The sequence below is a fragment of the Apodemus sylvaticus genome, chromosome 12 (genome assembly GCF_947179515.1).
Source record: "Apodemus sylvaticus chromosome 12, mApoSyl1.1, whole genome shotgun sequence".
NCBI classification, from domain to species: Eukaryota; Metazoa; Chordata; class Mammalia; order Rodentia; family Muridae; genus Apodemus; species Apodemus sylvaticus.
In genome coordinates, this window is record NC_067483.1 from 34,360,383 (window position 1) to 34,374,176 (window position 13,794).

General features: G+C 39.9%; 1 protein-coding gene across 6 annotated transcripts in view; it reads left to right on the forward strand.

Moving 5' to 3' along the window:
- The window catches only part of Ccnt2 (cyclin T2), a 31,674-nt gene extending 17,880 nt beyond the window's left edge, over positions 1-13,794 (forward strand). The window contains exons 4-10 of one of the 6 annotated variants that reach the window (XM_052201210.1): positions 817-877; positions 3,009-3,071; positions 5,563-5,608; positions 7,125-7,288; positions 9,160-9,230; positions 9,677-10,769; positions 10,868-11,017. In XM_052201210.1, the coding sequence (XP_052057170.1) occupies positions 817-877; positions 3,009-3,071; positions 5,563-5,608; positions 7,125-7,288; positions 9,160-9,230; positions 9,677-10,769; positions 10,868-10,935 (1,566 nt within the window). In that variant the 3' untranslated portion in view covers positions 10,936-11,017. Of the gene's footprint in view, positions 1-816; positions 878-3,008; positions 3,072-5,248; positions 5,445-5,562; positions 5,919-7,124; positions 7,289-9,159; positions 9,231-9,676 lie in introns of those variants that run through there. The other 5 variants (XM_052201209.1, XM_052201212.1, XM_052201211.1 and 2 more) reach the window with 5 other exon arrangements.

The following is a 13,794-nucleotide window of genomic DNA, read 5'->3' on the forward strand; positions in this document are numbered from 1 at the left end:
GGTATAGGCACTACACCCAGCTTATGTGTGATGTATAGCTTCCTTCTCACCTGGGTCAGTTGTTAAGGTCCTGAGCCTAGAGGGGCAGGAAATTTTCTATGTGCTTTCTTCCAAGAACCTTGTGAAAGGTTCCTGAATTTTAGAGGAAATGTACTGTGATATTTGGGGTCTCTATGGTGAATGCATGGTATTGATCTAGGGACTTAAGATTTGCCTTTCATAGGGAAGTTAATTATAAAAATAGCTCACAGACATGAGTTGGTAAGTTTTCTCTTAAGGGGCGAGTTTGATTTAAGTGCTCTCCGTGGCTTGGTGCTCCTGTGTTTGTTATCTAGAAGCAGCAGTGCCTGGGAACTTGTACTATGTAGACTGTGGGTCCTTATTCAACTAAGCCACCCTGTTTTCTAGTACTGTTTTATTTGTTCCTTTGGCTTTGTTTACATCTGTATTTAAAAGAGGTTCCATCCATTTAGACATGTCCCAGGAGCAGCAGTGTTCATGTATTACCTCATATTTGTTTTATCAGCCACAGTTTTCTATATTTATAGTACATATATTTGAGATAGGGTCTCTCTAAATAGTCCCAGCCATCTTGGAACTTGCTCTGTAGACCAGGCTGGCCTCAAACTCATAGATAGAGCTCTGCCTGCCTATGCTTCCTGTGTGCTGGGATTAAAGGTGTATGCCATCATGTTAACTCTCTTTGCCTCATATTTGTAAGCAACTGTTGTTCTGTAGTCTATGAGGTCTAACAGTCCAGAACTCTCTAAGTGTTGTATTTTATTCTAAACATCTAATACCATTTTTATCTGGCAGGCTTATCTTCAGCAGACTCAAGAACTGGTTTTACTTGAAACTATAATGCTACAAACACTGGGTATGTGTGCTTATATCATTTTGTGTTCACTAATGCAGTATCCTAAACAAAAATTTCTAGAATACCTTCTTATTGAAAGTTGTTTGAAACTACTTTGGAATGAAATAGTATTGCTTATTCTTTCTAAGCAGCCATTTTTCCAAAATTTCTTTTGGTATATCTTAGTTGAACAGTGCCGGTGGCTTCAGTGTGATGGATTTCACAGTGGCAGCTCCCTGTGAGTTACACAGTGATGTGAGATAGTTCTTAATCAGAGGTGGTGCTTTGTACCCATAATTTATGCAGTCCTCTTATTTAAACATGATGTAGTCATTATTTGAGTGAACTTTGATAATAAGCAAACTGGTTAAGAATGTTATTAGACTTAGCTGGGCGGTGGTGGCGCACACCTTTAATCCTAGCACTTGGGAGGCAGAGGCAGGCGGATTTCTGAGTTTGAGGCCAGCCTGGTCTACAGAGTGAGTTCCTGGAAAGACAGGGCTACACAGACAGCCAGGGCTGTCTTAAAAAGAAAAAAAAAAAGGAATATTAGACTTAACTAAAGTTCAGGGACCTTAGAGAAGAGCCTAACAAGTTGAGGTCACACAAATACAGGCTCTGGGGAGATCAGAATTTAAATCTACAGGTTTCTGGTCACTTGTGTAAACTTGAGACAGTTTCCTTACCAGTTACATTTCCATACTGCACATATGGAATAAAGACTGCTGCTTTATATAGCAAAATTTTCTTTGTATTTCAGTTATTCCATTCTCAAATATTAAAAGAAATATAAATAGCAGGAATGGTGGTACATGCCTTTATTCACAGCACTGAGGAGGCAAAAACAGGCTGCTCTCTTGAGTTTGAGGACAGCCAGGTCTACATAGTGATCCTGTATCTATCAAAAAGAATGACACACAGACAGATGCATAGACACATGTGCTGGCAGATTTGTATTATACAAGTAGTTTATTTAAAACACATGGATTAAGTTTTATTAAAGGCACAAAATCAAAATGAGTATATTACCTCTGAGCCCACCTATTTGTCATTGTTGTTTTAATTACAACATTTACATGAATTTATGAAAACTTACAGTTTCATTTGAGAGTAATATTATAAAGGAAAAACTTATTTTTATGGTATGAAGGCATTACATAGGAGCTGTAGATGGGAGTCAGGGAGAACCATCAGCTTCTGTGCTTCTGAGACCATGTTCTGTCCCTAGACCACTAAGTAATAGTGAGTAGTATGTATGCCTTATGACACACTCTTACACATGGAGAATGAATGCCTAATGTTTAAGTGTGCATAAGAAAACAGATCTCAGCCCGCCAGTGGTGGCACACACCTTTAATCCCAGCACTTGGGAGGCCGAGGCAGACGAATTTCTGAGTTCAAGGCCAGCCAGGGCTACACAGAGAAACCCTGTCTGGAAAAAAAATCTCTTTAGTTGAAATGTTACTTTGCTAGTTTATTGCAAGAAGGATATAAGTAAAATACACCTTTGTAAACTCCCAATTACTCATCTGTTAAGACTTTTACTCGGCATTCTAAAAATACTAGATAATAAAGTGTAAGAGCTGACTGGATAGTCATTGAAAGCTTCCCAACACTTGTTGGGTGTTTGAAGATACATAGAGACCGTGTGCAGCATAGCTCCCGTGCACATGACTCCCCTTAGGAGATGGAGCTCTTCCTCTGATTTAACAGGACACTTAAGACAGCTATAGTAGGTAAACTTCTTTGGTGGTGGTGTTGGCAGTGAGTATGTTTATGAAAAACATTTTCCTGCATCTTCTGAAGCAAAGATTTTTTTTTTAATGTTAAAGAGCTAATACATAAACTTCAGCCATGATAATTATTTGATGATTTGAACATAAGCCCAGGTGAATTAAAATCCTAAATTTTAGATCAGGTTGTCCCTGTTTAAATAATTGTCTGTTTTCCTATTGAGAAATAAGAAACTAGTTACTGTTTACTCTGGAGGGTAGTACATGTGTCAGCAATAAGAAGCTTTAACGTTGGCCTTGGAACCGATCCCCTAACACTGAAGAGTGTACTAGACATTTATGATTGTATGGCAAGCCGCGTTGCTCAGGCAAGTACTGTAGTGGTAAGTAGGTGGGAAAAAAAGTGCTTTTCATTTCAGGTTTTGAGATCACCATTGAACACCCACACACAGATGTGGTGAAATGCACCCAGTTAGTAAGAGGTGAGTGGTCCCTCGGCTATCTGGGATGAGTGGCGGTGATTTTTTTCCTCTAGGATTGGTATGGATACTGTGTATTGTAGCCTTTTGTTGGGTTTTATAAAAAAGTGCAAATGTCATTTTGAAATAGTGTTCTGTATCTTAGTCATCTGCTTCTGTCTGTGTTTTCCAAGTGCATTTGGTTGTTTTTGTGTGGTAACAGAGAAAACTAACAACTCTCGTGCCCTGCTATGGTGCCGTTTCACCTTATGTGAGCAAGAGCCGCTTGTGTCTGTTGTGGCACTAGAGCCCCTCCCACAGGCTGCCAGTGTTGCTTCTCAAGTTCCCATTGGATTGCTTATGGTGCATCACCACTTCAGGGTCTGTTTCTGTGCTTTTGATCCTTTTGAAAATAAAATCCTGTGGTTTTGTCTCTCACTTATAGGGTTTTGGTGTGTGTGTGGGGGGTGTGTGTGGGGGGTGTCTGTCTGCGCGCGCATGCATTCACATTATTAGTATTTACCTTAATAGTCTCATTCATTCTAAATTGAATTCATTTTACATCTAGATAGCATTTTATTTTGGAAATGGCAGCATTGGAAAGCAAGCCCAGAGGCTTCCAGCCAGCATCTTTGCTAACAGAGTAGAGGTCTAAGACTAGGAACACACATTACCAGAGAAATGTTTTACTTTGCAAAACACAATATTTTAATTATAATTCCTATTCTTCACAGGCATATAAATATACTTTGTAGCACAGTTGATTCCCTAGTTACAGTAAAGTATAGAATCAAATAACAACTAGCTGTACATGTTAAGAAAAGCATATAGTTTGGTCTCATTGAAAGCTTGAAAGAATAAACCAATCTGTGCAAGGTAGCAAACCATGTAATTTCCTCTAAATCAAGAGCCTAATTAAGACAGACATTAGTGTGTGTTTAGTAAAGGTACTAGTTACTAAGGTACCGCCTTAGTAAATAAGGCTGGATTTTAAACCGAGACTTAAAAACTACAGATTTGATGTATTCCCACAAAATTTTGGGTAGTTTTGTTTGCCGTTTTGTTTGATATTGTTCTATTAAAGTCTGATATCCTGAACCTTGAGTGCAAAATAACTGTGTGTGTGTGTGTGTGTGTGTGTGTGTGTGTGTGTGTTTTCATTCCTCTGACTCAGCTTTGAGGAGACTGCACTTATTCTCTTTAAAGATTTTCTTTTATCTTTACTGTCTGTTTCCTTTGCTCTGTTACAGCTTAGAACTAACAACACTTTATGTTCCTTCCTGTATTGAATTTAGATACAGCCCTTAGGAAACATGATACCACAATTGAGTATTTTTATTATTCTTTGGGAGTATTGGTGGGTGGTGGTGGGTAGATATGATTTGTGTGAAGCCCTCACCTCCCACTCCAGATGAGACAGTTGCTACTTTGCTGCACAATTGGCTGTTGTCATTTTACCAGGGACCTTTCACTCTGATCTCTCCTTCCCTCCCCACCAGGAAAGAATACCATACTTAAGTCACACTGCCTCCAAGACCTCTGGTGCTCTGACAGTCTTCCTTAGCACAGCTCTGCCAGACCCAATCCCTTTTGTTAAACCTTCCCTTGATGATCACATGGGGCAGCAGGGATCACAGGTGCCAAGAGTGAAAACTAGGAGGGGAAAGACTTTGGGGGCTTGGGGGTGGGGCTTGGGACTGCCAAGTTAGTGATTTTTTTTTATCAGAAGGGGTGGGGGGCTGGTGAGGGCTTTCTGTTGGGAAGAGCATGGGGTGGGGGGAAGGAAAACTGTTTTAGTTTTATGTTTTATGAAACTAGTTAAAAAGTTGCTTTCCTGTTGGGGACCAATGTTGGAAGCATTCCCCCTAGAATATTCCTCTTTCTAGGTTTTATCTCTAATTGGAGTCTATAAATTAAAAAACTAGTACAGTGGAGCTTCCTATATTCTGTTAATATATAGTAACAATATATAACAACATGGTAAAGAACTGCGATTTATGTGCTTAGAAGTTTGGGGTGGGGGGTAGTTTTGCTCAATTTTGAAGGAAATATTTAAGCCAGCCTAAATATAATGACAGGATTAAGTTTGGCAGGCAACTCTTCATATTTTGTATTAGACTTCAAAAACCTTTTTTTCTTCTTCTTTTTGTTTTTTTTTTTGTTTTTTGTTTTTTGTTGTTTTTTTTTTTTTTTTAATCCAGGAGAATGCTTTATTTCAACTTTTAGCTGACTAGATGCTTTACTTAGTAACAAGTTTAGCCCTTGTAACTGGCTAGCTAAAAGCAAATCGGCTTGTTTCTCAGATCTATGGGGGATAGCAAGAAACATTTGAGTGAATGTTGTTGAAGATTTTCAGTAGTATAGAAAATGATGGCGCTCTTGTGATATTTGTAAGTAGTAAGTAAACTTTACTTTTTGTGTACAACTCTTTGCTGTTTTGTTGTATTGAGAGTTTTGTAGTATTGGCATGTTGAAGCTGATGATACTGTCTTCGTTCTTCTTTCTTTTCTTACAGCAAGCAAGGATTTGGCACAGACATCCTATTTCATGGCTACCAACAGGTTGTTATCCTGACCCTCTTTGTTGCACTGTTGTAGCACACTATAGCTTCCTTTAATGCAGGGCCCCCTCAACGTGTCTCTTGCCCTTGTTGCAACAGGAGACTGGACCATCTACTGTGGTGGTACCTTCCTGGTTGCTTTGCGGTGTATTGTACAAGGGACTTTGGGCACAGAGGGGTTAAATGCACACTGTGAAGTGTAGTGGTGCTTTCTGGTGGCATATTCTCGATTTGTGAGTGCATAAGTCTAAACTTGGTAGCCTGAATAGCAGCTAAAGATTACACAGAGCTAAACTTAACCTAGAAACTTGGTAAGTATAAAGCTATTTTTAGTTTACAATTATAGTTAAATGACATTTTTTTTTATTTTCACATTGATCCAGTCTTTTAGAATAATTGCTAAAGTTTCTTAAGTAAAATTTATGTAATTTTGGACTTGTTCCAGATAATATTCCAAAGAGTAAATTAGAAGTAGTCAATTATTATCAGTGCTTAGGTTTGCAGAGATGCAGTCTTTATTTTAAAAGTCCTGCCTTTCCATTTATATAAAGTAAAAATGTAGTGTGTGTTTGTGGCTTTTCAGTAAATGTTTCATTTATTCTAAACTAGAATAGTTTGAAGGAGCTATAAAGTGAATGTATAATTCTGTTCTGGGGTGGTATTAAAAGTTGAAAGTTTTTTTTAAGTGGGCACTGTGGGAATGAGAACCAAGCTAGCTTTTGGGATTAGCAAAACTTTAGTCAGCTAGGCATGGTGCTATGCCTGTCATCCCAGACTGGACAGGGGAGACATGAAGATCAGAATTTCAGGGTTACCCTTAACTACATAGCAAGTTTGAGGCCAGTCTGGGCTACATGAGACCCTGTCTCAGAAAACTAACAAAAAACTTTATTAGAAAAACTAGCCTGTGAAATGTCACATGCCCAGTTTCTGGTCCATGATTAGCAGTAGAGACAGTATTTATTAGTATTGACCTGCTTTGAGCCTTGAAATGTCTTGGCATGGGGTAAGTACTCTTTGAGACTTTGCTGTAAGGGACATAGGAACTGTCATGAACAAGAACTGTTAATTAAGCCTTATCAAATGGTCTAGTCTTTGATTGTGATATTAAACTTGCTTTGTTTTATAAAGTCTTTATATGTGTGTGTGTTTAAAAACAAAAAACAAGACTACCACAAAAATGGTTTAAAAGTTATAATTTGCATATAATGATTATTGTAAACATGTTCTTTCATTTATATAATACTTTGTTAGGTTTTAAAACAAAAATTTATTAGTATTAATCATGAAAGCAAAATATTTATATTATTGAATGAAAATGAGGAAAGTGTTTCATGATCTATAATGATTTTTTATTATATTTTCAGTAGTGTTAGGTATTAATTTAATAGAATATCATGTAAAGAAAAACACTTCTGATTTTATGTTTACTTTTGTCTTACTGGCAAATGTTTTTCTTTGTTTTACATATTTTGAATTTCTGTGGCCCTCCACTTTTTAAATCTGCTCTACACCAGTTTGCATCTTACGACCTTCTGTCTTCAGTACAAACCCACAGTGATAGCATGTGTATGCATTCATTTGGCTTGCAAATGGTCCAATTGGGAGATCCCTGTGTCAACAGACGGAAAGCACTGGTGGGAGTATGTGGACCCTACAGTGACCCTGGAGCTGCTCGATGGTAAGTCCCTCCCCAGGAGCAGAAGGGACTCTGAAGCCCGCTCTCTGTGCATGCACTGCCCTCCTGAATCGGGACACCACAGGCGCTGTGGGACGAAGGCCATGCTTGTCTAATGGTTGTAGTTGGCCTGCCCCACTTGGAAAACATGCTTTTAAAAAAAATTTTTTTTTAATTCTTCCCCTTGTGGGTGGCGAGGGCGTGGGGGTTGTGGGGGGTGTGGGGGGGGGTGTGTACACATAAGATTTGTGTAGGAAATTTGAGGCCAAACATCCTCATCTACACTGGACCCCAAAAGTATCTGAGTCTTTGCTCAGTTTGCTGGAGTCAGATGAGACATTGTTCTTTCAGAGGAAGAAATGGAGTTCCCAGCATTGGGTTTGATTTTATCCAGACTTGCTCAAAAAGCTCCTGAGGCTAAACACGAAACAATCTCAGAATTACTGAGGAAGTTCCACCCAAAATTCATGGCTGATTTAGATATTAGTTGATGGTACTTTTTAGCACAGCTTTACAGACTGACCCTGGCGGCCGTGGTGCTGCAATCACGGTTGTTGGGGCGCCGAGCCCAGGCTCGTGAGTTCTGGCCAGCACTCCATGGAACTGCCCTCCATCTCCTCCCAGGCTGAGTTTGGAGTGTGTAATTTTTGTGTGTTCTACACTGAGACATTTTGTGTTATCTTACTTGTTGCTGTCATTTTTGACATTTGCCTAGGCTAGGTGACAGGAAAACTTGCTATTTGCTCCAAAAATGAGTGACTATGCAGTCTCAGTGCTTGGCTCTCTTGTAACAGATTGCCTTGACATGGCTAATACAGATGATAATCTGGCTCTCTTGGCATGTCTGTCATTGACTATCAATAACAGTTTTTTAGGTGATAAAATTATTTAACATAATGATACAATTTTAATCCCAAGCTTAAGACAGTGGATAAAATTCTGACCAGAGTAATTTTACTGGTATAATGTTCGTTGATGGGTGGTGTGCGTGTTGGAGTTTCCTTTTTTCTTTTAAACATTTAACCTTGAAATAATTTTAACCTTAAAGAAATTTGCAGAAGCATATTTACAGAATCCTTATGCTATCTTTACTTAATTTTTGTTGTTGACATCTTATATAACATTTATTAAGATTAGGAAATTAATGCTGGTACAATACTGCTGATTAAGCTTGGTTGTATTCAGATTTCACTATTTTCTCTGGTGTAGAGTCTTATGTTCTATTTGTGTGCAGTTGAAATGTCCGAGCGGTCACCCCCAAGCCGTCAGGACTCACTCTTTAGCCTCCTGATTTGAAGAGTACTAAGTGCCTTTACAGAGTGGTTCCTCGTTTGGGCTGAGTGGTCCTGGCAAGACCGCTGTAGAAGTAGGCTGTCCCTGCTTGCCTCTCCATGCCTGGAGCCATGGTTGCTTAGTGTTTCTCACCATGCTGGTTACAAGATAAATGATACTATTGAGTTCTCCATTTTAAAGCTATTCTTACTCTTTGTAATTAAGCAAGCTGGGGAAAATACATTTAGTGCTATACAAATGAATGCTTTTCTCTCACACTTCTGCCTACTGATTCTAAAGAACTTACTGGTGGATCTTTTCTACGTTAAGATGTAATTGGTTTGCCTGGTAGAGATTCCCACTGCCATCCTTTTCAGGAGGTTTATTTTCTAAGTAAGCAAGTGACATTTGGGGAGGGGTCTCTTTTTTTTAAATAAGAATTCAGCTTTGGAATACCAATTCAGAGTTGTGCATGCTAAAGACTGACTAGAAGGAACAATGGAAAGGCTGACCTCTTAGGACCCTTTTGAATATTACCTACTTGAGAGAGGTTCACATCCTAAAGGCATTATCTAAGCTTTAAACTAAAATTTTATTTTTAGAGCTAACACATGAGTTTCTACAAATATTGGAGAAAACGCCTAGTAGGTTGAAGAGGATTCGAAACTGGAGGGTAAGAGAATTGGCAGGATTTAATTAACAAAAAAATCAATTTGTCACTCATCTAGCAATTGCTGAGCAAATGGTTTGAAATTGAATGATTAAATGCTGTGCTTTGTACCATCTCTCGGCACACTGTCCCACACCTAGACTGCAGGGGCTGCAGGGGCTCGGCTCCCTTGCTCCAGTTCCCCTGTCCCCTTTCTGTTTTAATTCTCTGTAATGTTGGGGAAATTCCCTTGTTTCAAGTGAGACACGTTACTGTCTCAAGTCCAGGGTTGGGACACAACTGTATCTATTTCTCCAACCATAGAGCCTTCCCCTGCATTCATTTATTGCTGTAGAACTTTGAGTTCGGGTGGATTTGTTTCCATGAACTTCCTATAGAGTTTTACGAGCAAAGACATTAGTATTAAATCCCTTTGCTGTCATTGTTTCTTCTATTTCTCATTTAACTAGGCTATGGCTAAGAAACCAAAAGTAGATGGACAAGTATCAGAGACACCACTGCTTGGTTCATCTTTGGTCCAGAATTCTATTTTAGTAGATAGTGTCACTGGTGTACCTGCCAATCCAAGCTTTCAGAAACCATCAACATCAACATTCCCTGCTCCAATACCTCTAAATTCAGGAAATACTTCTGTTCAGGATAGCCGTGCATCTGATAATGTATCAGTGCTAGCAGCAGGAATGCCCAGTACCTCATACAATGTGTCATCACACCGAGAGTGGCCTCAGCATGCAGACTCAGCCAGGACAGACCCGGTGTACACACAGAACCAAGAGGCCACTCTCTCTGGGAGCCAGTATCAAAGCTTCCAGCAGGGACCTTCCATGGCACTGCACTCCGGATCACATCACAGGCCGGACAAAGCTGCTGATCACAGTAAACACCATGGTCCCACGCCTGCTGCTCCTGGAGGGCTTCCTCAGAAGATGTCTTTAGATAAGTACAGAGAGAAGCGGAAGCTGGAGACCGTGGATCTGGACACGAGGGGTCACTATCTAGCTACCCATGCAGAGCAGCAGCACAAACATGGGCCAGCTCAGGTAGTCGCAGGGACCTCTGTCACTTCTCCCATCAAAATGAAGCTTCCCCTCACCAACTCCGACAAGCCTGAGAAACACTTGGCAGAGAAAAAGGAGAGAAGCGGATCACTGAAGCTACGGATCCCCATTCCACCCCCTGATAAAGGCCCCAGCAAAGAAGAGCTGAAGATGAAAATCAAAGTGTCATCCTCTGAAAGACACAGCTCTTCTGACGAAGGCAGTGGGAAGAGCAAGCACTCAAGCCCACACGTCAGCAGAGACCACAAGGAAAAGCACAAGGAGCACCCCGCTAACCGCCACCACAGCAGCCACAAGCATTTGCACATGCACAGTGGAGGCAGTAAGCATGCAGCTGACGGAATGCCTCCCACTGTGCTGAGGAGTCCTGTGGGCCTGGGCCCTGAAGGCATCTCCTCCGCCTCCAGTGCCCGGAAGAAGCTGCATGTCAGTGATGCCTCCCACAACCACCACTCCAAAATGAGCAAAAGTTCCAAAAGTGCAGGTAGTTCATCTAGTTCTTCCTCTGTTAAGCAGTATCTATCCTCTCACAGCTCTGTTTTTAACCATCCCTTACCCCCTCCTCCCCCTGTCACATACCAGGTGGGCTACGGACATCTCAGCACCCTCGTGAAACTGGACAAGAAACCAGTGGAGCCCCACGGTCCTGAGGCCAATCACGAGTACAGTACAAGCAGCCAGCATATGGACTACAAAGACACATTCGACATGCTGGACTCGCTGCTAAGTGCCCAAGGAATGAATATGGAACCCTTTGTTTAGGTCAACTCTTCCTTTCCTTTTAATTTAAAAATGGTTGGAATGGAAAACGCCCTCCTGGTCCAGCGGTGGTGCCACTGCTTCCATATTTGTAAGTGCTGCTTTGTCCTTCATTCTGAAAGAAGACATGATAGTCAAAAGCCTATCTCCACATACGATAGTGTTACCAGGACTGTGAACGCATGGAAGATGCAGCTGAGAACAGTAGGATGGCTGGCTGGCTGCTGCTAGGGACCCGAGCTGCCTCGAGCTTCTGTTATTTATGATTTGAAGATTGTAGCTGTTTTTGTTGTTGCTTGGCTTTGAATGAGTGTGAATTGTTTTCCTTTGTGTATTTATACTTGTATGTATGGATTGCATGTCTCAGTGATAAAGGGATAAAACAGTATACTGACAACTGTTTACAAGAAAGTGGAGAAAAATGTACATACATTTTTGTATGTTTAGATATTACCATAAATACTCAGGATTGGAGCTGCTTGTAAGTATAACAATATACAGAATAACTTTATTTTCTCTCGTCAGAGTCCATCACTAATCTAAAACACAAGTGGCACTTTTTTATGTTAACCTTAAACTCTAGGCCTTACTGGAAGCCGCTGAGGGGACACTTCACTACTAGACGGGGATGTGGTGCCATGGGTGGTCCTAACACTGGGAAGCACTCAGTTGGCCTTCAGAGCTTCTGGCCAAATTAGCTGCAGAATCAGCCATTGGTTTCTGAAGGCTTGAAGAGGAAAAAACAATAAAGTTTACATACTCTTGATGTGAAGTGCATTTAAATGTTTGTTGGCTTGTTGCAGTGCTGTGGAAAGCAGCTAATAATGGGTGTGAGGATGACTGTGACTTCTCTCACGGCAGCTCCCAGTGAAGATTAGTCCATTTCTTCAGGAACGCTGACACTACAGATTCTAAGAGTGAACAGGGGTCACTTTTCCTTTAGCATTTGCAATGACACCATAGTCTTGAATAGTCTTGAATATACTCTTCCCATGGAGAGAGAGAGTGAGTGAGAGAGAGAGAGAGAGAGAGAGAGAGAGAGAGAATGAGTGTTGTGTGTGAGGGAGAGATACCATATTTCTTTTTCAGGTAAATGCAGTCTTCCTTATAAAAATTAAATTAAACCTATGCTCTCTTGATTCTTTTATATTCTAACAATAAATAAAAAAGATTTCTGACTGTGCATTGTACCTGTATTTATAGCTTATGGTCATTATCAGGAAAATGTCAGGAAAAAGGCCAGCCTCGGTAAGCAACTGCTGGGGTTTTACATTGGTTTGCACGTCTTAGTAGGTTCTCATTGAGGTCATGGTCACACTGTCCCCTGACGCCTGGTCAGGGGACGGACTGACTTGTCTAAATTTGGTGAAAGCACCAATAGTATGGCTCTTGTCTCTTGCCTAATCTTGAGTTTGTTTCTGTGGTAAGTCTTAGCTGTTGAGTCTCTTAAGATGGATCTGATTCAACTTGTATTGAATCACAAGTTTTCCTCTGTATATGAAATGTTTTGCTATAAAGCCACTGATCTGTGCACAATTGTAATTTTATTCGAGTATGTTGTGGTTGTAAATATTAGAGTTGAGCCTTGTACTCTACTTTTATTTAGCAGTTATCTCATTTGCCAGTAGCTGTTTGTTTGTTTGTTTGTTTGTTTTTTAAAGAAAATTGTTGAATCTTTTGTCAATGTTATTTGAACCTGGGAGTTTCTTTGTGGGAGCTCCGCCTAGTGGGCTGTTCCTCGCTCTGTTCTTGTCTTGCCTTGGTAATCTTTGTTACTATGTGATTTTTGTTGCTGTGTAGTATAGTATTGTATCATAAACATGATGGTTTTGATACAGTTACGGTTTTACCGTGGTACATTTCCAAGAACTAGCATAGAATTTAAACAAAGTACAAGGTGAGGGAGGGAAGGGTTTTGTTCTTGGTGATTTAGATGTGAAACCTCAACAGAGCATCATGTGAACTGACTTGAGGTGGTCGTGCTACTGTATCATTGGGAGTGATGCCAGGAATTTTAATCAGCTTTTGTAGAGTATCCAGAGTAGTAGTGAACTTATTTTCAGTAAGACATAGAAAACAATGTGAATATTTAAGGTCTGGGACTATAGTTAGATTTCACTAAGGACTTTCAGAAATGTGTTGTTTTTTGTTTGTTTTTGTTTTTTGTTTTGTTTTTTTAGATCTGGGAATAAAGGTAATTTTGTTGAATCTTTATTGGTGCTAATGATGGACAGTTACAAACAGATAGTGTATATGCTGTGGATAAGTACACTTAGTACTTCCAGAATTGACTTTGAAATGCTATGTATTCACTTTTCACTCTGTAAATGTAATTCTTTACAATGACTATTTATTAAAAGGCAGTCAGTTGTGATTTTTACAGGATTGTGTGAACTATTCAAACTCTTCAACCTCAGAACAAGATGCTAAAACCACAATGGGGGAAAAATTCATGACTCCTCCTTTCCTTTCACTAAGCAAAACCCTCATAATTCATATCACCACGAATTTGCTTGAACGATCTTGTTTGCATAACATAGTTCATTTGCATGGTCCCATTAGACTCTACCAAAGAAAAAAGACTCAATAAATGGACATTCTATTGTGAGTCTTGTAAGTAGCCATAAATAACCAAAATAGTATCAAACTTAGGTATGAAATTTCACTTGTGCATAGTACTGTTAAGGTGATACATTTTTGATGAGTTTTTTAATACTTGAAAATAATTAAAAAGCATTGTCTTTACATCA